This window comes from Staurois parvus, unplaced genomic scaffold, assembly GCF_062004578.1.
Source record: "Staurois parvus isolate SC_StPar_1 unplaced genomic scaffold, SC_StPar_1.0 ptg000409l, whole genome shotgun sequence".
Lineage (NCBI taxonomy): Eukaryota > Metazoa > Chordata > Amphibia > Anura > Ranidae > Staurois > Staurois parvus.
Genome location: NW_028318205.1, coordinates 2,167,028 through 2,190,263, shown reverse-complemented (window position 1 = coordinate 2,190,263; position 23,236 = coordinate 2,167,028). Strand labels below are relative to the sequence as shown.

Sequence of the window (23,236 nt, the reverse complement as noted above, 5' to 3'; positions counted from 1 at the left end):
ACTCAAGTAGAGGACAGTCGGGGCTGTTCTGTGCAAAACCATTGCACAGAGCAGGTAGGTATAACATGTTTGTTATTTTGAAAAAAAACAGAAGTCTTTACAACCACTTTAATTAGCTGTACCTGAACACAAAAGATCCTTAATGAACATAGCCACCCATGAGGTGACGTTAGTATTACACAACAACATTATTCCAAATAATGTCTGTCAGTGTCTGGAGTGTACAGTAAGTAAAGATTCCCTTTGTGGAATTCTGGTTATAGAAAGTCTCAGGTTTTGATTGTTCAAAGCAGATCAGTCACAAGACCTTTCAAAGTCACAAGACTGTCTCTCCTCCAATCTTCTTGGAGTTCTTCTTGCTCTTTTAAGAAGAGAGAACTCCATGAAATACCACAGGCTCAATACCATGGCCTATATTTTAAGAATGAGCTGTGGAATGCAAGCAGCAGCATAAAGTAACATTGTACAATATAAAAGAGAGCAGATAGATAGACAGTGATATCTGATCTCCATTATAACTTGCCCCCTGAGGAGTCTATTTCTTTCTGTACACTGTGAGCCCTTGAGCACTGGCAAGGAATTTTTTTGGCCATAGTTACATGTATGTTTTGTGCAACGTACCATAAAGCACTAATCATTGTTCGAGGAATATAATAAGGTTGAAGCAAAATGTTTGTAAAGAAAAATACAGGCCATTAATAATTTATGAGATGAAAAGCACATAAAAAATCTTCATTGTCTTGTAGGATCCCATCAATGAACAAAATTTTGATGCCTACGTGACCACGTTGACGGACATGTACACAAATCAAGACCGCTATCAGAGTCCAGAAAATAAGGCACTCTTGGAAAACATAAAGCAAGCCGTAAGAGGGATCCAAGTCTAAGCAGCTGCTCTTTTGGTGAACTCATGCTCGAACAAAACAAAAAATATCTATAAAATAAGGATGCCTCTTGTTTTCTGCTGCTGTAAGCTACCGGAAAAGTGTTATATATTTATTCATTTTGAGACAGTGTTATGCTTACAAGACTTCATGATGATTTTATGTCTTGCTTTAAGAAAAAAACAAAAAAACGAATAGTAACTGCTGAATAGATTTTGAATACATTCACATTTTGTACGTTTTCATATAAGCTAACATTGTGTGATATGCCATGTAATGTTTATAGCTGCTAACGTATGCACATTTTTAAGGTAAATATATTTCTCAAAAGGGAAGCTGATGAAGAAAATCAGAGTGTAGATTTTTTATGCATTGGTGAATCAGTGTTTTAGTATATCAGAGTGGATAAGACAAAATCCATTGGGAAATGTCTTGCCATCTGCAGCCACCGTTCAGACATTTTCTTTAGGCCTCCAGTTGCAGGAATATTTTTGAGGACAGAAAAATCCATCATGGTGCGCATATTGTTTCACAGCAAGAAGCGATGAGGAATTGACTTTTTTTTAATAAGTGGAAGTTGTTTTTTTTTGTTTCTTTCAAGGTTTCTTTCAAGGACCTTGAAAATGATCATTTATTTTTTTTTAACTTTGTGGAATGGACATTGGAGAAATGTAAGATATACAAAAATATTTTCTTGCTGTAAGACAAAATCAAGCTATGAAAACCTGCGTGGAAAATCAAAGCAGCTTAAAAGCACTTTTCATTCATAAATAAGCATCAACTGATCTCAATACGGGAACATCCATTGCTGAACTGTATCAAAAGTGGACAATGTGATAATTCCTACTGATCTTTTTCAAACAGACTTTGGAGAAATAGCCACTACTCACTCGTTCACTCCAGGATCGATTCATTTCCCTTTGAACTGCCTGTTAAGTATAAATATACTCATACTGGATTCCTGCATTTTTGAAAGACACTATTTTTAATACATTTTTTGTTGCTTTTTTTCATTGTCCTTTTGTTTCATTGGGGGTTTTACAATTAATGCAAAAAAATAAAATCTGTTTTCTGGTCCCTGGATAAAATCCAACAATAGATTTAGAAGAAAAAGTACACCATCTACCTTTGAACATTTATGTAATTTTCAATCATTTTCCACATTTTTATTTTATTTTTGTCTGTTGTGGAAAAAAAAATGAAAAAAATGGGATTGTTGCTTGACTGTCCGTTTAAAAAAAAAATGTGACTTATGTTAAATTACCAAACTTCAGACAGCACTTATCTGTTTTAAATTGTAATTGTTACAATGCAGATTTTTTTAAACATTATTTATTTTCTTCTAAACAACTGCACTAACTGTATGCATAAGACCACTTTTTAAGTCATGTCAAATATGTGTTGTGTTTATAAAAGATGTCAAGAGGATTATTATTTTTTATTTAAACTGCATATCTTTTTTCCTTCCATGTGTTGTTATGCAGAAAGTACAATGTACTTAGAATTTTGCTATGAAAAAGATGGCTTTTTTAAAAAATAAAAAAAAAAATATTTTTAGCAAAATAGGACTTACAGGGTCATTGTCCCCACAATGTGCCAGTTGATAATTTGCACTTACCTTGTCCTATATATCCATAATATACGGAGGTGTGCAATTTTTTTTTTCTCTGTGTCTATAGCCTTTGTGACACTAACTCGGAACAAAAAATAAATGAATAAAAAATACAAAAAAAAGATATACTGGAAGCCATGATGGCTGTTTCAATAATATCGCTAAGGGAGGTTACAGGGATCTCACAACAAATATTCTAATACAATACTCAACCTCGGTATATATATGTATAAATATATGTATATCCCAGCGGCACTTTATACTCTACACTGTACAAAAGCTTACAGTTTTCCAGGAGGACTTTAATAACTAGCTGGGAAGAGCTTATGTAGTTACTTTTGGGGGCTTTGCAGTACGTTCTCTGTAAAGGCCTGTCTTTCTGTTGTGCTATTAGTTGTAGCGGTCATGCTCAGAACTGCCTTTTCAAATGCCGAAGAAAGGTGCTCGACCTTCTGCCATATCCATGTCATTCTTTGCCTTGAAGTTCTTTTTTCAAGGTAGCCATTGTTAATACTGGCATCTGCCTTTTATCACTGCATTGTGTCTGCAGCTTCTTTGCCAATATAGTAATGCTTTCAGTAGATAAATAGATAGTATCAGTTGGGATTATTATTGTTATCACCTATGTACAATGGAAAGGGATTTTAAGCACAAACCTGCTGCTCATTTAATGGTGGTACATTAAACTGTATCAAATCAAAAACCTATCTGTGACTATTATTATATAGGGATCACAAAAAAGTGTCACATATTAGAATGCTGACCTTTCATATGGAATTATTGTGAGTCATCGAAGTTTATTTATTATAACTTATTGTTCATATTCATTTCTAAGTTTAATTTAAGTAATCATTTATTAAGACAGAATTTTGTATAAACTATTTATTGTGCTCTCTGTGGAACTGAAGTTTGATTTATTTTTGTACTACACGGCATGGATTTGTTGATGACATTTTAATTTTGCGATAAATGTGTGGAATCACAAGTTGGTGTGATACTTCATTTTTAAATTGTGAACTTTGTACAAATTTTGTCATGCTGGATGTCAACACATCTTACTCTAAATAAAAAAAGAGAAAAAAAACAATGTGTTGCCACATTTGTAGCATAGTGGTTCTTGATTTACATGCATTTATTTATTAACAATGCAGCCATAAAAAATAAATGCTTTGGTAAGATTTAAACACTTTCGTTTTGATTTTCAATTTTTTTTTTCGATTCTTTCATTTTGAACTTAGTTCAAAATTTGGTGTGATTCATGCCTAATATTCTGCATGTTTTAATAAAATGTTTCATTTGTAAGAAAAACATTTTTCAAGTTTTTCAGTATGTGTGCATTCTCCTCTTCCAAACTGTAGAAAAAAGAAATGAAGATAACTGATTTTCTAACCTAATATTAAAAAAAAAATATATATAGGCTAAAGTCTTAAACAACATCACATATAACCATGTATTTTAGGTAATATCTAATGCAATTTGTTGGTGAAAGGTCTAAGGAATAAAACATATCAGGAGAGACTGCAAGGACTTAAAGCTGTATTAAAACCAAATGCAAACATTTATTATACTGCAGTTTACTAATTCTTAGATGTGATATTTTCCTTTTTAGACTTTCTTTCTTCTTTTTCATCCAGTGATCAGGCCAAAAAGTCTGCTGTTTTTCAAAAGCACAAGCCTTCCAGCAGAATGTATCAGTTTACATCGATGAGCCATTTAACACTGGCAGGGGTGATTAAAATCAGAAGCTTTTATTTATTCATGTAAAATCTTTATCCCAAAGGGACAAAAACAGTTTGCAGTAATTGATTATGAAGTGTGAGCTGGAGATTGGCTTCAATTTGTTAGTGTACCTACATTTTCTAATACATCTAACACTCCCATCCCCACATACTGACAATGCTACTGTCTGCTGTGCCTCTGTGCTCAATCATCTATAGTTGTGTCCAGGGCTGTAGATCATTTTTTCTTCTGGGGGGGGTTCGGGTCACAGCTGAGCTGCATTTTTACCACCCACTCCCCCAAGGAAGGAAGGGTGGATAGAAGGAAGGGGTGGGTAGAAGGAAGCGAGGGGTGGGTGGAAGGAAGGGAGGGGTGGAAGGAAGGGAGGGGTGGGTGGAAGGAAGGAAGGGTGGAAGGAAGGGAGGGGTGGGTGGAAGGTAGAAAGGGGTGGATGGAAGGAAGGAAGGGGTGAATGGAAGGAAGGGGTGGGTGGAAGGAAGGAAAGGACGGGTGGAAGGAGTTGAAGGAAAGAAGAGGTGGATGGAAGGGAGGAGTGAGTGCAAGGAAGGGTGGGTGAAAGGAAGGGGTAGGTGGGTGGGTGGAAGGAATGGGTGGTGGAAGGAAGGGGTGGGTAGAAGGAAGGAAGGGGTGGGTAGAAGGAAGGAGATGAGGGAGGGGTGGGTGGAAGGAAGGAAGGGGTGGAAGGAAGGTGTGGATGGAAGGAAGAAAAGGAGGGGTGGGTGGAAGGTGTGGTGTGGATGGAAGGAAGGAAAGGAGTTGTGGAAGGAGTGGAAGGAAAGAAAAGGTGGATGGAAGGAAGGGATGGGTGAAAGGAAGGAAGGGTTGGTGGGTGGAAGGAAGGGAGGGGTGGGTGGGTGGAATGAAGGAAGGGGTGGGTGGAAGGAAGGAAGGAAGGAAGGAAGGAAGGGGTGAAAGGAAGTGAGGGGTGGGAGGAATGGAGGGGTGGGTGGAAGGAAGGAAGGGAATGGTGGGTGGGAGGAAGGAAGGAAGGATGGATGAAGGATGGAAGGAAGGGTGGAAAGGGGGTGGAAGGAAGGGAGGGGTGGGAGGAAGGAAGAGAGGGGGGTGGGAGGATGGAAGGAAGGGGGGATGGAAGGAAGGGAGGGGGATGTGGAAGGATGGAAGGGAGGGATGGAAGGATGGAAGGAAGGGGAGTGGAAGGAAGGGAGGGGGGTTGGAAGGATGGAAGGAAGGGAGGGGTGGAAGGATGGAAGGGAGGGTGGAAGGAAGGGAGGGGGGTGGAAGGATGGAAGGGAGGGTGGAAGGAAGGGAGGGGGGTGGAAGGATGGAAGGGAGGGGGGTGGAAGGAAGGCAGAGGAAGGATAGGAGGAGGGGAGAGGGAGTGGAAGGAAGGGAGGGGGTGGAGGGATAGAAGGAAGGGAGGTGGAAGGATGGAAGGGGGGTGAAACGAAGGGAGGGGGTGGATGGATGGAAATTTAGGTTAAACTCACCATGGCTCCTTCAGAGGCATCAGAGCTGTGACTGTCGGCTGTTGTGTTCAGTTTCCCACCCACACCTCCTCTGAAGCTGCATGGACTGGAGTGTGGGTGGGCACAGGGGGGAGGCAGAGCAGATCCAGCCTCTCTCCCCTCTTCTCCTATTGGTGCGGAGGATAGAGGGAGGGGCTGGGCTGTTGGGCAGTGAGAAGAATACAGCAGCTGGAACATAGCAGCGGTGAGAAGGGAAGCAGAAAGAAGCTGCTTCTCCTCCTCTCCCTCCCGCAGCTTTCAGCTACTTCATTGAAAGCCATACAGGAGATCACTGTCACCACAACCACCACCGCCCCTCCCACACACTCCTAGTCCTGGCGCTGCTCGCCGCCTCCACCGCTGCACAGAACGGTTTTCTCTCTGGCCCCCCTCCCACCGCCACTGTGTTCCTGCCTCTGTGTTCTTTCAAGGGCTGCAGCCTGCAGCCAGGGATGGTTGGCAACTCTCCTCTGGGGGGGTTCAAACCCCCCTGACCTCCCCCTTATCTACGCCCCTGATTGTGTCTTACTAATACTGGTAGTGTGTTACAAGCCAGATCACCAAGTGAAAACAGAGGGAAAAAAAGGCAAAAAAAAAAAGCTAGTGCAGCTACCACATCTAATAATTGGTAGGTTGCAAAATATTACATTTTTGGTCTAGGGTTTAATACAGCTTTAAAGTGGAATTAAACCCTCCTATCTTTTAGCAGCTAAGGAAGCTGCTATCTTGGCCTCTGTTTGATCTGCAACTGCCATGATGCTGCACGTGATTAATTATGACATTAGCCATTTGATGGTTTGACAGTATGTTTGAGAGCCACGCAAATGTGAGAGCATTCCTGGCATGCCAGGAGTGTAACTGTTTTCTGAAACTGTTAAATCAATAGGTTTAGTTCTATAAATATTAGTACTTTAAGGGCTCGTTCACACCATGGTGCAGAGATGTCAAGTTTTCTGCACGCGTTCTGCAAGGGCCCAACAAAGTCAATTGTTCTCTATGTGCCCTGTTCACGCAACAATGCTAGTGTCATGTGCAGATTTTTTCTGCACAGGAATCTGCAACGGGTATAAAATTCATTGCGGCTCACATGAAAACTGATGTAGACTGATGTCTCTGAGCAATAGTTTTTCTGCATGTATGGTCTTAATGAGGCCTAAGGTGTGAATAAGGTTTAGGAGGGCAATATTTCCAATATGAAGCTAAGATCAAGAACACAGGGACATGACCACAAAGGTGTAGGAGGAAAGTTTAAAATTAACCTTCGAAAGTATTATATTATTGTAAGAGTAGTTAATGCATGGAACAGACGTTTAGCAGAGGTAGTGAGTTAGTCAACAATAAGTGAATACACACATGCTTGGGATAAACATAGTTCCATACTCAGACAAAAAAGTTACAAAGAAAGTGGGCGGACTCAAAGGATCACATGGTCTTTCTCTGCTATCACTCTTCTATGTTTCCATATAAATTTCCACAAATTAACGTAATATTCTAAAGTTGCTTCACATGCTAACATGCTCATATTTTTAATAAAAAAGGAAATATGTGGAGTAAAAACTAGGAAATTGTCAATAGAACAGTACAGGCGAAGAAGTATCTGAAATTACAGATGTTTTTAGAGGAGGGTTAGCATCATTTTTCCCAGTACAGAGTGGTTTTGTGGGCAATTGCAGGCTACAGTTTTCCAATAGATGTAAATAACTAGTTTGATCCAGAAGATTTCTGTTCCTGCAAAATAGCAGAATTGAATTTTTAGTATGTATTCCCAAGCTCTGACTGACATTGCAATTTATGAAAAAAAAGAATTCGTTCCTACCATGCTACCATTAACAAAATACCTCTAAACCACTTACCAAATGTCTGGAATCCAGCAGAGATGTTTATCTTTTTTCTCAATAGTCAAAAGCTTCAGCAGTCATTAACGTATACATGTGCCTAGAATATGGGCAATAAAATATCCTAAACTGTTTGTGGACCGGTCACATCGGGTGAGACTTGGCATGCAACTTGCATGCCATGCAACTTGCAAATCGTACGTAAAGTCGCACTCTATTAGAGCGGTCTTATCGGTGCGGTTCTGACTTGGTCGCACTACTTTTGGTGCGATTTGCATAGAAATCTGTGTCAGATGTCTTGCAAATCACACCTCAAATTGGCAAGTCACCCAACTTTGAAATCATGTGACTTCACTGACTGTAAGTCGCACAATTTCAAAATTGGCTTTGATGTGACTGGGGTGTTAAATTAGTTTGCATAGCAACTAGAGATGAGCGAATCGAAGTATCCGAAGTGGAATTCGAGTCGAATTTCGGAAAAATTTCGATTCGTGCCGAATCCGAAAAACAGCCTAATTCGGACGCGCGAATCGAAATTTTTCCGAAAATGGCGGCTGACATGTGCGGCGACGGAGCGGGGATGTCGGGGAAGGCGCGCAGACAAGGCGCGCTGCCCCATAATGCATTCCTCAACGACATGTGATCGCATCAGCCAATCAGCAGCCAGCCAGCCAGCACTGTGTAATGGTCGAGGTATATATAGCGGCCATTTTGGAAATCTTCATTTGCCTGCAGTCATTGAACAGAGGCAGACCGCTCTGTACTAGGGACAGGGACAGAGTTAGGGCCACAGAAACGAGAATTGGGGACAGAGAGAAGTTACTTAGGGACAGAGAACCATTACTCAGGGACACAGACTTGTTAATGAGGGCCACAGAATCGTTATTTAGGGACAAAGAAACGCTAGTTAGGGCCACAGAATTCATACTCAGGGACAGACAGAATTGTTACTCAGTGCCAGAGAATTGTTACTTAGGGCCACAGAAACGTTATTAGGGCCACAGAATTTTTACTCAGGGACAGACAGAATTGTTACTGAGTGCCAGAGAATTGTTACTCAGGGACAGACAGAATTGTTACTGAGTGCCAGAGAATTCTTACTCAGGGCCACAGAATTCATTCTCAGGGACAGACAGAATTGTTACTCAGGGACAGACAGAATTGTTACTGAGTGCCAGAGAATTGTTACTCAGGGACAGACAGAATTGTTACTGAGTGCCAGAGAATTGTTACTCAGGGACAGACAGAATTGTTACTGAGTGCCAGAGAATTGTTACTCTCACAGACACAAAATTGTTACTTGCACAGACACAGAATTGTTACTTGCACAGACACACAATTGTTACTCAGGGCCACAGAATTCATACTCAGGGACAGACAGAATTGTTACTGAGTGCCAGAGAATTCTTACTCAGGGCCACAGAATTCATACTCAGGGACAGACAGAATTGTTACTCAGGGACAGACAGAATTGTTACTGAGTGCCAGAGAATTGTTACTCAGGGACAGACAGAATTGTTACTGAGTGCCAGAGAATTCTTACTCAGGGACAGACAGAATTGTTACTGAGTGCCAGAGAATTGTTACTCTCACAGACACAAAATTGTTACTTGCACAGACACAGAATTGTTACTCGCACAGAGACAGAATTGTTACTCAGGGCCACAGAATTCATACTCAGGGACAGACAGAATTGTTACTGAGTGCCAGAGAATTGTTACTCAGGGACAGACAGAATTGTTACTGAGTGCCAGAGAATTGTTACTCTCACAGACACAAAATTGTTACTTGCACAGACACAGAATTGTTACTTGCACAGACACACAATTGTTACTCAGGGCCACAGAATTCATACTCAGGGACAGACAGAATTGTTACTCAGGGACAGACAGAATTGTTACTGAGTGCCAGAGAATTGTTACTCAGGGACAGACAGAATTGTTACTGAGTGCCAGAGAATTGTTACTCTCACAGACACAAAATTGTTACTTGCACAGACACAGAATTGTTACTTGCACAGACACACAATTGTTACTCAGGGCCACAGAATTCATACTCAGGGACAGACAGAATTGTTACTGAGTGCCAGAGAATTGTTACTCAGGGACAGACAGAATTGTTACTGAGTGCCAGAGAATTGTTACTCTCACAGACACAAAATTGTTACTTGCACAGACACAGAATTGTTACTCGCACAGAGACAGAATTGTTACTCAGGGCCACAGAATTCATACTCAGGGACAGACAGAATTGTTACTGAGTGCCAGAGAATTGTTACTCAGGGAAGACAGAATTGTTACTGAGTGCCATAGAATTGTTACTCAGGGACAGACAGAATTGTTACTGAGTGCCAGAGAATTGTTACTCTCACAGACACAAAATTGTTACTTGCACAGACACAGAATTGTTACTCGCACAGAGACAGAATTGTTACTCAGGGCCACAGAATTCATACTCAGGGACAGACAGAATTGTTACTGAGTGCCAGAGAATTGTTACTCAGGGACAGACAGAATTGTTACTGAGTGCCAGAGAATTGTTACTCTCACAGACACAAAATTGTTACTTGCACAGACACAGAATTGTTACTTGCACAGACACACAATTGTTACTGAGTGCCAGAGAATTGTTACTCAGGGACAGACAGAATTGTTACTGAGTGCCAGAGAATTGTTACTCAGGGACAGACAGAATTGTTACTGAGTGCCAGAGAATTGTTACTCAGGGACAGACAGAATTGTTACTGAGTGCCAGAGAATTGTTACTCTCACAGACACAAAATTGTTACTTGCACAGACACAGAATTGTTACTCGCACAGAGACAGAATTGTTACTCAGGGCCACAGAATTCATACTCAGGGACAGACAGAATTGTTACTGAGTGCCAGAGAATTGTTACTCAGGGACAGACAGAATTGTTACTGAGTGCCAGAGAATTGTTACTCTCACAGACACAAAATTGTTACTTGCACAGACACAGAATTGTTACTTGCACAGACACACAATTGTTACTCAGGGCCACAGAATTCATACTCAGGGACAGACAGAATTGTTACTGAGTGCCAGAGAATTGTTACTCAGGGACAGACAGAATTGTTACTGAGTGCCAGAGAATTGTTACTCTCACAGACACAAAATTGTTACTTGCACAGACACAGAATTGTTACTCGCACAGAGACAGAATTGTTACTCAGGGCCACAGAATTCATACTCAGGGACAGACAGAATTGTTACTGAGTGCCAGAGAATTGTTACTCAGGGAAGACAGAATTGTTACTGAGTGCCATAGAATTGTTACTCAGGGACAGACAGAATTGTTACTGAGTGCCAGAGAATTGTTACTCTCACAGACACAAAATTGTTACTTGCACAGACACAGAATTGTTACTCGCACAGAGACAGAATTGTTACTCAGGGCCACAGAATTCATACTCAGGGACAGACAGAATTGTTACTGAGTGCCAGAGAATTGTTACTCAGGGACAGACAGAATTGTTACTGAGTGCCAGAGAATTGTTACTCTCACAGACACAAAATTGTTACTTGCACAGACACAGAATTGTTACTTGCACAGACACACAATTGTTACTGAGTGCCAGAGAATTGTTACTCAGGGACAGACAGAATTGTTACTGAGTGCCAGAGAATTGTTACTCAGGGACAGACAGAATTGTTACTGAGTGCCAGAGAATTGTTACTCAGGGACAGACAGAATTGTTACTGAGTGCCAGATAATTGTTACTCTCACAGACACAAAATTGTTACTTGCACAGACACAGAATTGTTACTCGCACAGAGACAGAATTGTTACTCAGGGCCACAGAATTCATACTCAGGGACAGACAGAATTGTTACTGAGTGCCAGAGAATTGTTACTCAGGGACAGACAGAATTGTTACTGAGTGCCAGAGAATTGTTACTCTCACAGACACAAAATTGTTACTTGCACAGACACAGAATTGTTACTTGCACAGACACACAATTGTTACTCAGGGCCACAGAATTCATACTCAGGGACAGACAGAATTGTTACTGAGTGCCAGAGAATTCTTACTCAGGGCCACAGAATTCATACTCAGGGACAGACAGAATTGTTACTCAGGGACAGACAGAATTGTTACTGAGTGCCAGAGAATTGTTACTCAGGGACAGACAGAATTGTTACTGAGTGCCAGAGAATTGTTACTCTCACAGACACAAAATTGTTACTTGCACAGACACAGAATTGTTACTTGCACAGACACACAATTGTTACTCAGGGCCACAGAATTCATACTCAGGGACAGACAGAATTGTTACTGAGTGCCAGAGAATTGTTACTCAGGGACACCTAATCGTTGAATTAAATAGTATGTCAGACAACATGCAGAGGAGTGGCAGAGGAGGCAATGTTTTAGGAGCGAGCAGACGTGGCAGCAGAGGAAGGGGTCGAGGCAGCAGTATTCGCAGCCAGAGGCCAGTGCTCCCGGTGTCATCCAGCGGTCGTGTCTCCACCGACAACCCTGCCGTCATTGATTGGTTGGCTCGGTCGTCTTCCTCTTCCCAGGTCACCTCTGACACCTACAGCCAACGGTCGGTGGGTACGTCAGACACAACCGTTAGTTGGCATGGCCCGGGACCAAGCCCACTGAAATCACGTGTCCTCTACCTGCCCCTGTCCTTTGCTGTTCCCTCACCAAGCGAAGTATCGCATGCTGTGGGCTCAGCCCCACTGTACAGTGAGGAAGAGCTAACAGAGGGCGGTCAGGAACGGGGGGAGACATCGGCCTTTTCAGCAGCCAAGCGAACAAGTACTGGCGAGGAGAGTGGCTCGGTAGCCGGTCTAGAGACAGGTCTGTCTCCTGACCCAGACGCAGCCGAGGGGGCTAGTAGTGAGGCGGAGACCCTACTTGATGATGAGGAGGTTGATCGCACTTGGCAGCCTCGTCGTCATCAGGCAATTTCTTCCGCATCATCAGGAGAAGAGGGTGGCAGCTTGGCAGCGAGCAAAACAGTCGGTGGGTTGCCCAGGAGACAGCAGCAGGGTCGCATCAGTGTCAGTGGAGCCAAACGTCCACGGAGTAGAGCACCAGCTCCACTGCAGCCTACCACCACGGCCAGTAGTGGTGCCGGTGCGCACGGAGGAAGTAGCAGTCAGCCAGTGAAGAGTAGCGGGGGCAAAGTTTCCTACTCGGTGGTGTGGCAATTTTTCCTCAAGCCGCCCGAGGAAGTAAACGTAGCCGTATGTCGACTATGTGGCCAGAAATGCAAGCGTGGCCAGGGGGCCCATGTTGGGACTACAGCGTTGCGTCAGCATATGCAGCGTCACCATTCGGTGGCCTGGGAAAACCGTGATAAACATACGGCGGTTCTGCCTGCCCCAGCCCCCGCTCCATCACCCGCTCCGTTACTTGCTCCGTCACCCGACGTCGTCAATCGCCCTCTATCAGCCAGTCAAGGCTCCAACACCTCTGCTGAGGGGAGTTGTCGCTCATTGGCATCTTCCGCTCGTTCAGATGCTCCTTCTCCTGCTACTCCTCTTCTCGGATTCCGTCAACAGTCTTTCTTGGAATCCGTATCCAAGAGACAACAGTTTGCGAGCACGCACCCGACGGTGCAAAAGCTGAACGTCCTCCTGTCCAAGTTGCTGGTGCTGCAGTCCCTCCCTTTCCAACTGGTGGACTCAGCACCTTTCCGAGAAATGATGGCTTGTGCCGCGCCGCGGTGGAGAGTGCCAAGCCGTCATTTCTTTGCCCAAAAGGCAGTGCCAGCCCTGCATTCACATGTAGAAGAGATGGTGGGCCAGTCTTTGAGCATGTCGGTCTCTGCCAAAGTGCACGGCAGCGCCGACGTGTGGAGCTGTAACTACGGTCAGGGACAGTACATGTCATTTACGGCCCACTGGGTGAACGTGGTGCCGGCACAGCCGCACCAGCAACTTGGACAGGTCACGACGCTTTTGCCTCCACGTTTGCACGTCCTTGGTCCAGCAAGCATGTCCGCCTCTACCACCTCTTTTTCCGCCGTGTCCTCAGCCGCCACCCCCGTGCCAAGTCCCATTACCCGACCGGCATATCACATGTGCAGGGCGCAACGGTGTCACGCTGTGCTGCACCTGGTATGCCTTGGCGAACGTAGTCACACAGGGGAGGAACTGCTGAGTGTAATGAACAGAGAAATCGACAGATGGCTGTCTCCGCGCAAACTAAAAATCGGAACCATGTTGACTGACAACGGAAAGAACATGGTGTCTGCTCTGCGTCAAGGAAGGTTGTGCCATGCGCCATGCATGGCTCACGTGTTCAATCTGGTTGTCAAGCGGTTCCTAAAATCCACCATCCCACTGCAAGACATCCTTAAAATGTCACGTAAACTGTGCATGCATTTCAGCCATTCCTACACCGCAAAGAACACCCTCATTGAGCTGCAGCGGCAGAACGGAATTCCACAGCATCGCCTGATCTGCGACGTTGCAACAAGGTGGAATTCAACCCTACACATGTTAGACCGCCTTTACGAGCAGCGAAAGGCCATCACCGATTTCCTGATGTTACAAGCGGATAAAGGTACTCCCCTGTGTAACTTAGATGTCAGCCATTGGCAGCTCATGCGTGACACCTGCCGCTTGCTCAGGCCCTTTGAGGAGGCCACGCTATTCGTGAGTCGGCAGGACTATGGGATGAACGACGTCATTCCTCTGTTGCACGTCCTGGAACAAATGCTGTTAACAATGGCTGGTCAGGGTGCGGTAGACGTGGCGCACAGATCTCAACGCCACATGACCCCTGTGGGGGCAGGACAGGAAGAAGAGGAGGAGGTAGAGGAGGACATTTGTGCTCAGGAATTATTGAGTGAAATGGGTGGTTTTTCCACTCAGCGGACAGGAGTGGAGGAGCAGGAGCATCTGGTAGAGGAGGAGGAGGAGGAGACAGAGGACCCAGACGCACCGTGGCAGTATGCTGTGGAGATGGAGGCAGGGAGTCCCTCGCATTCCTTGGCACAAATGGCCCATAGCATGCTCGGTTGCTTGCGTAGCGACAGCCGAATAATAACCATCAGACAGAGGGATGACTTTTGGCTGTCCACCTTGTTGGACCCTCGCTACCGGTCCAAAATGGTGGCCTTTTTCACACCTGCTGAGAGGGAGGCCAAAATTACGTACTATAAAAACCACCTATGTAGTCAGTTGGTCTCTTCCTTTGTGCGCCAACGTCCATCCTCAGACACTGTGGGCCCTGTGCGCTCGCGTTCCGCTGGCATGGCAGCAGGGGAGGGGTGGGGTGGTAGGAGCAGTGGCAGCTCCACCAGCAGCGGCTGCCTCAGTCTGCAGTCGATGATGAGTAGCTTTCTTCACCAGCGCAGTGAGGAAACTACTAACCAGCCGCAGCAGCAGCAGCAGCATCAGGTGGACCTGGAGCAGGAGCTCAAACAACAGGCTTGGGCCTACTTGGACAGCACCCTGCCAACCGAGGTAGACAATCCCCTTGACTACTGGGCAACGAAACTTGACCTTTGGCCCCAACTAGCTGAATTTGCCCTTGAAAGGCTGTCATGCCCGGCCAGTAGCGTGGCATCGGAGCGCGTGTTTAGTGCGGCAGGAGGTATTGTAACTCCGCGGAGGACACGACTGTCCACCCAAAGTGTGGAGAGACTCACGTTTGTGAAAATGAATCAGGCGTGGATTAGTCTGGATTTCAAACCACCAGTTCCTGACACAACTGACTAAATCCGCCATGAATCATGCCTCAAACATGTGCCACTTTCAGGTCTCCTCACACTGCTGGTGTGTTGAATTTTTTGACATAGGGTGCTGGCAGATTACGGGCCTCCTATAGCTGCTGCCAGGCCCCTAATCTGCCATAGGCCCCTATATACCGCCTCCTCCTGCTGCTGCCAGGTCCAGAGTCTCTCATGGGTCCCTGTACGGCCTCCCATTGCTGCTGTCTCCATCGCCACACTCTGCTGCCATGTGCCACTTTCAGGTCTCTTCACACTGCTGGTGTGTTAAATTTTTTGACATAGGGTGCAGGCAGATTACGGGCCTCACATAGCTGCTGCCAGGCCCCTAATCTGCCATGGGCCCCTATATACCACCTCCTCCTGCTGCTGCCAGGTCCAGAGTCTCTCATGGGTCCCTGTACGGCCTCCCATTGCTGCTGTCTCCATCGCCACACTCTGCTGCCATGTGCCACTTTCAGGTCTCTTCACACTGCTGGTGTGTTAAATTTTTTGACATAGGGTGCTGCAAGATAACGGGCCTCACATAGCTGCTGCCAGGCCCCTAATCTGCCATGGGCCCCTATATACCGCCTCCTCATGCTGCTGCCAAGTCCAGAGTCTGTCATGGTCCCTGTACGGCCTCCCATTGCTGCTGTCTCCATCGCCACACTCTGCTGCCATGTGCCACTTTCAGGTCTCTTCACACTGCTGGTGTGTTAAATTTTTTGACATAGGGTGCAGGCAGATTACGGGCCTCACATAGCTGCTGCCAGGCCCCTAATCTGCCATGGGCCCCTATATACCACCTCCTCCTGCTGCTGCCAGGTCCAGAGTCTCTCATGGGTCCCTGTACGGCCTCCCATTGCTGCTGTCTCCATCGCCACACTCTGCTGCCATGTGCCACTTTCAGGTCTCTTCACACTGCTGGTGTGTTAAATTTTTGGACATAGGGTGCTGCAAGATAACGGGCCTCACATAGCTGCTGCCAGGCCCCTAATCTGCCATGGGCCCCTATATACCGCCTCCTCATGCTGCTGCCAAGTCCAGAGTCTGTCATGGTCCCTGTACGGCCTCCCATTGCTGCTGTCTCCATCGCCACACTCTGCTGCCATGTGCCACTTTCAGGTCTCTTCACACTGCTGGTGTGTTAAATTTTTTGACATAGGGTGCTGGCAGATTACGGGCCTCCTATAGCTGCTGCCAGGCCCCTAATCTGCCATGGGCCCCTATATACCGCCTCCTCATGCTGCTGCCAAGTTCAGAGTCTGTCATGGGTCCCTGTACGGCCTCCCATTGCTGCTGTCTCCATCGCCACACTCTGCTGCCATGTGCCACTTTCAGGTCTCTTCACACTGCTGGTGTGTTAAATTTTTTGACATAGGGTGCAGGCAGATTACGGGCCTCACATAGCTGCTGCCAGGCCCCTAATCTGCCATGGGCCCCTATATACCGCCTCCTCCTGCTGCTGCCAGGTCCAGAGTCTCTCATGGGTCCCTGTACGGCCTCCCATTGCTGCTGTCTCCATCGCCACACTCTGCTGCCATGTGCCACTTTCAGGTCTCTTCACACTGCTGGTGTGTTAAATTTTTTGACATAGGGTGCTGCAAGATAACGGGCCTCACATAGCTGCTGCCAGGCCCCTAATCTGCCATGGGCCCCTATATACCGCCTCCTCATGCTGCTGCCAAGTCCAGAGTCTGTCATGGTCCCTGTACGGCCTCCCATTGCTGCTGTCTCCATCGCCACACTCTGCTGCCATGTGCCACTTTCAGGTCTCTTCACACTGCTGGTGTGTTAAATTTTTTGACATAGGGTGCAGGCAGATTACGGGCCTCACATAGCTGCTGCCAGGCCCCTAATCTGCCATGGGCCCCTATATACCACCTCCTCCTGCTGCTGCCAGGTCCAGAGTCTCTCATGGGTCCCTGTACGGCCTCCCATTGCTGCTGTCTCCATCGCCACACTCTGCTGCCATGTGCCACTTTCAGGTCTCTTCACACTGCTGGTGTGTTAAATTTTTTGACATAGGGTGCTGCAAGATAACGGGCCTCACATAGCTGCTGCCAGGCCCCTAATCTGCCATGGGCCCCTATATACCGCCTCCTCATGCTGCTGCCAAGTCCAGAGTCTGTCATGGTCCCTGTACGGCCTCCCATTGCTGCTGTCTCCATCGCCACACTCTGCTGCCATGTGCCACTTTCAGGTCTCTTCACACTGCTGGTGTGTTAAATTTTTTGACATAGGGTGCTGCAAGATAACGGGCCTCACATAGCTGCTGCCAGGCCCCTAATCAGCCATGGGCCCCTATACCGCCTCCTCCTGCTGCTGCCAGGTCCAGAGTCTCTCATGCCATGTGCCACTTTCAGGTCTCTTCACACTGCTGGTGTGTTTAATTTTTTGACATAGGGTGCAGGCAGATTACGGGCCTCACATAGCTGCTGCCAGGCCCCTAATCTGCCATGGGCCCCTATATACCGCCTCCTCATGCTGCTGCCAAGTCTAGAGTCTCTCATGGGTCCCTGTACGGCCTCCCATTGCTGCTGTCTCCATCGCCACACTCTGCTGCCATGTGCCACTTTCAGGTCTCTTCACACTGCTGGTGTGTTAAATTTTTTGACATAGGGTGCTGGCAGATTACGGGCCTCCTATAGCTGCTGCCAGGCCCCTAATCTGCCATGGGCCCCTATATACCGCCTCCTCATGCTGCTGCCAAGTTCAGAGTCTGTCATGGGTCCCTGTACGGCCTCCCATTGCTGCTGTCTCCATCGCCACACTCTGCCATGTGCCACTTTCAGGTCTCCTCACACTGCTGGTGTGTTGAATTTTTTGACATAGGGTGCTGGCAGATTACGGGCCTCCTATAGCTGCTGCCAGGCCCCTAATCTGCCATAAGCCCCTATATACCGCCTCCTCATGCTGCTGCCAAGTCCAGAGTCTGTCATGGGTCCCTGTACGGCCTCCCATTGCTGCTGTCTCCATCGCCACACTCTGCCATGTGCCACTTTCAGGTCTCCTCACACACTGCTGGTGTGTTGAATTTTTTGACATAGGGTGCTGGCAGATTACGGGCCTCCTATAGCTGCTGCCAGGCCCCTAATCTGCCGTAGGCCCCTATATACCGCCTCCTCATGCTGCTGCCAGGTCCAGAGTCTCTCATGGGTCCCTGTACGGCCTCCCATTGCTGCTGTCTCCATCGCCACACTCTGCCATGTGCCACTTTCAGGTCTCCTCACACTGCTGGTGTGTTCCATTTTTTGTCATAGGGTGCTGGCAGATTATGGGCCTCCCATAACTGCTGCCAGGCCCCTAATCTGCCATGGGCCCCTATACCGACTCCTCATGCTGTGACGTTGCAACAAGGTGGAATTCAACCCTACATATGTTAGACCGCCTTTACGAACAGCAAAAGGCCATCACAGATTTCCTGATGTTAAAAGCAGATAAAGGTACTCCCTGTGTAACTTAGATGTCAGCCATTGGCAGCTCATGCGTGACACCTGCGCTTGCTCAGGCCCTTTGAGGAGGCCACGCTATTCGTGAGTCGGCAGGACTATGGGATGAACGACGTCATTCCTCTGTTGCACGTCCTGGAACAAATGCTGTTAACAATGGCTGGTCAGGGTGCGGTAGACGTGGCGCACAGATCTCAACGCCACATGGCCCCTGTGGGGGCAGGACTGGAAGAAGAGGAGGAGGTAGAGGAGGACATTGGTGCTCAGGAATTATTGAGTGAAATGGGTGGTTTTTCCACTCAGCGGACAGGAGTGGAGGAGCAGGAGCATCTGGTAGAGGAGGAGGAAGAGGAGACAGAGGACCTAGACGCACCGTGGCAGTATGCTGTGGAGATGGAGGCAGGGAGTCCCTCGCATTCCTTGGCACAAATGGCCCATAGCATGCTCGGTTGCTTGCGTAGCGACAGCCGAATAATAACCATCAGACAGAGGGATGACTTTTGGCTGTCCACCTTGTTGGACCCTCGCTACCGTTCAAAAATGGTGGCCTTTTTCACACCTGCTGAGAGGGAGGCCAAAATAACGTACTATAAAAAACACCTATGTAGTCAGCTGGTCTCTGCCTGTCTGCGCCAACGTCCATCCTCAGACACTGTGGGCCCTGTGCGCTCGTGTTCCGCTGCCATGGCAGCAGGGGAGGGGTGGGGTGGTAGGAGCAGTGGCAGCTCCACCAGCAGCGGCTGCCTCAGTCTGCAGTCGATGATGAGTAGCTTTCTTCACCAGCGCAGTGAGGAAACTACTAACCAGCCGCAGCAGCAGCAGCAGCATCAGGTGGACCTGGAGCAGGACCTCAAACAACAGGCTTAGGCCTACTTGGACAGCACCCTGCCAACCGAGGTAGACAATCCCCTTGACTACTGGGCAACGAAACTTGACCTTTGGCCCCAACTAGCTGAATTTGCCCTTGAAAGGCTGTCATGCCCGGCCAGTAGCGTGGCATCGGAGCGCGTGTTTAGTGCGGCAGGAGGTATTGCAACTCCGCGGAGGACACGACTGTCCACCCAAAGTGTGGAGAGACTCACGTTTGTGAAAATGAATCAGGCGTGGATTAGTCTGGATTTCAAACCACCAGTTCCTGACACAACTGACTAAATCCGCCATGAATCATGCCCCAAACATGTGCCACTTTCAGGTCTCCTCACACTGCTGGTGTGTTCCATTTTTTGTCATAGGGTGCTGGCAGATTACGGGCCTCCCATAGCTGCTGCCAGGCCCCTAATCTGCCATGGGCCCCTATACCGCCTCCTCATGCTGCTGCCAAGTCCAGAGTCTCTCATGGGTCCCTGTACGGCCTCCCATTGCTGCTGCCTCCATCGCCACACTCTGCCATGTGCCACTTTCAGGTCTCCTCACACTGCTGGTGTGTTCCATTTTTTGTCATAGGGTGCTGGCAGATTACGGGCCTCCCATAGCTGCTGCCAGGCCCCTAATCTGCCATGGGCCCCTATACCGCCTCCTCATGCTGCTGCCAGGTCCAGAGTCTCTCATGGGTCCCTGTACGGCCTCCCATTGCTGCTGTCTCCATCGCCACACTCTGCCATGTGCCACTTTCAGGTCTCCTCACACTGCTGGTGGGTTCCATTTTTTGTCATAGGGTGCTGGCAGATTACGGGCCTCCCATAGCTGCTGCCAGGCCCGTAATCTGCCATGGGCCCCCGTACCGACTCCTCATGCTGCTGCCAGGCCCGTAATCTGTCATGGGCCACTGTTGTCGCTTGTTGGCATATTCCGCTCGTTCAGATGCTCCTTCTCCTGCTACTCCTCTTCACGGATTCCGTCAGCAGTCTTTCTTGGAATCCGTTTCCAAGAGACAACAGTTTGCGAGCACGCACCCGACGGTGCAGAAGCTGAACGTCCTCCTGTCCAAGTTGCTGCTGCCAGGCTCGTAATCTGTCATGCGCCCCTGTACCGCCTCCTCATGCTGCTGCCAGGTCCAGAGTGTGTCATGGGCCCCCGTACCGACTCCTCATGCTGCTGCCAGGCCCGTAATCTGTCATGGGCCCCTGTACCGCCTCCCCATGCTGCTGCCAGGTCCAGAGTGTGTCATGGGTCCCTGTACGGCCTCCCATTGCTGCTGCCAGGCCCGTAATCTGCCATGGGCCCCTGTACCGACTCCTCATGCTGCTGCCAGGCCCGTAATCTGTCATGGGCCCCTGTAACGCCTCCTCATGCTGCTGCCAGGTCCAGAGTGTGTCATGGGTCCCTGTACGGCCTCCCATTGCTGCTGTCTCTATCGCCACACTCTGCCATGTGCCACTTTCAGGTCTCCTCACACTGCTGGTGGTTTCCATTTTTGTCATAGGGTGCTGTATGGCCTCCCATTGCTGCTGCCTCCACCGCCACACTGTGGCTCCACACTCTGGTTTTGGCCCCGTGACTGCCCAAATGAGTGAAGTGTGCGGTGATTCTAAGATCGACGGCACTCATCTGCATGTCATACTGACTGACAGTATTATTTCTCTTCCCCAGCAGACTCCAAGGGCATTTAAATTAAAGGTACAGTGTTCTGCACTAATATTAAGTCTCTCTGAAGCCTAGAAACACCCTTTTTTAAGTTAAATTCACAGCGAATTTATTCGACTCGAATCGAATATTGTCCACGAATTCGCCGAATCAGTCGAATCGAATTTTTCATTTCTTCGCTCATCTCTAATAGCAACATACCAAGTGTTAAAAGACTGCATATAAATGCCACCCTCCCACTGATCACTTTATCCTCTATGATTAACTTATCGGGTGAAATGAGTCGGAGGAGATGACCTGGAGGCTGGACCATGTGCTGAAGCTTGTTAGCTGATTAAAGTTTTGCATGAGAAGACATCAATTATGTGCAGCTTGTCTTTTAAGTGATTAAACTATTAACCTCTTGACGCCAGTGGTACGCAAAATGCGGCCTCTCGGCGGGTGAGCCTTGATGGCCAGAGGCTGCATATTAGTGCATGAGATGTAAACAAACGTGCCAAGAGCACATGCCCTGTGTTACAGTTGCTGACGCCTATCAGAAAGCTCCCAATCGCTATTTGCAATCAAGAGCTTTCCGATCATGTGACCACTGTAACAGCCGATCATGGTGGTCACATGATCATAACCCCCATCCCGCCTTCCGGCATCATTCACCCCTTAAAGGGCATGGCGCCAAGGGGATAAACTTTGCAAGTGCTTAATAAACAACAAAAGAGATTTAAAACAAGTGATCACTCACCTCTCTAGCTGCTTGTAATGTGAAGTAATTAATTCCCAAAGATCTCCAAAGGTCAGAACAGTATCTGCAGTTTACATTAAAAGGCTGGCAGCCTGCCAAGATCTGCTCTTGGGGAGAACAAAAGCTGAGACTTCAATGTAGTAGTGATCTTTGAATTTCTCTACAATGCTTATATGAAAATGTTTTTACTGATTGTTTAGCATTTAGAATATATAAATACTTTACATGATCTGGGCACCGGTTCACTATCAGTCCATTTACTGTCTCTGCTGAGAAATTCACAGGCAGCTGTGTACAGAAGACTCAAATAATAGTGACTACCCTCTACAGTGACAGAGACCGATGGAAGAACTGAAGAAGAACCTGGAAAAGTAAGTGTTTCCTGCATTGATCTTGTTGTTGTTTGTTGAATGGTGCATCCCTCCTATCTGTCCTTTTTTTGGTAGTGTATCAAGTGGCTGCAGAGCACTAGAGAGTTTGGAAAGTGGGGGTAGGAGGGAGGAACTCATTGGTTATGAGTGCTACAAAGACAGATGGAAGTACATCCACAGATTGTCAGGTGGAAGATAGGGAAAATGTTGGTAAGGGTAGGAAGGAAATATAAGAGCATAGGTTGTGGGAGATAAGCAGAAAGATTGGGTCCAATTGTTGGTGGAGGAATACTATGCTTTGGACTTGGAAGAAATGTTCAACCGATTAACCATCTCTGAAGACTCATCACTCAGGAATAATTAATCTCAGGAAAAGTTTTTACATGACTGCACTTGATGGATGACTTCACATCATCTTAGCCTAGGCAAAGTCACTTGACTGTAGCTTACGTTCTGCTTTTTAATGATAGATATGGATTTCTAAAAAACGGCATACATGTAGTAAATTGTAACATATCAGCATTTTATTCATGCAGACTTGTAATTTTTTTTACCAAGATGTCCACTTTAAGACCATGTGAAAATTTACACCCGTTATTAGGGTGTAATATGTAACATGGTACCAAGTGGACCTCTACCCCCAAAACAGTCCTCCCTCTGACAGCATGGCAGGGTTCTTCTGTTCTGAAGCTGCTGTCAGATTTGAAACCCGCTCCCCTTGCACTGCCATATCATTCATTCACAGAGATCTGTGAAAAAATATAAGTGTTACTAAACCCACAACAGTAAAATCATTCTGTATATGCAGTAAAGCATGCTTGTTATACTCACTGTGGAACCTAAGGGGTTAATCCTCTACATTGTGTAAAATGGCTGTTTGATCCTTTCTTCTCTGCCCCTCCTCTTGTTGAAA

At 46.9% G+C, this 23,236-nt stretch overlaps 1 protein-coding gene across 21 annotated transcripts in view; it reads left to right on the top strand.

Moving 5' to 3' along the window:
- MYT1L (myelin transcription factor 1 like) overlaps positions 1-3,680 on the top strand; it is a 664,471-nt gene extending 660,791 nt beyond the window's left edge. For all 21 annotated transcript variants that reach the window (XM_089686713.1, XM_089686712.1, XM_089686714.1 and 18 more), the window contains one exon: positions 747-3,680. In XM_089686713.1, the coding sequence (XP_089542839.1) occupies positions 747-887 (141 nt within the window). In that variant the 3' untranslated portion in view covers positions 888-3,680. The remainder of the gene's footprint in view (positions 1-746) is intronic.
- The last annotated feature ends 19,556 nt before the right edge of the window (positions 3,681-23,236 follow it).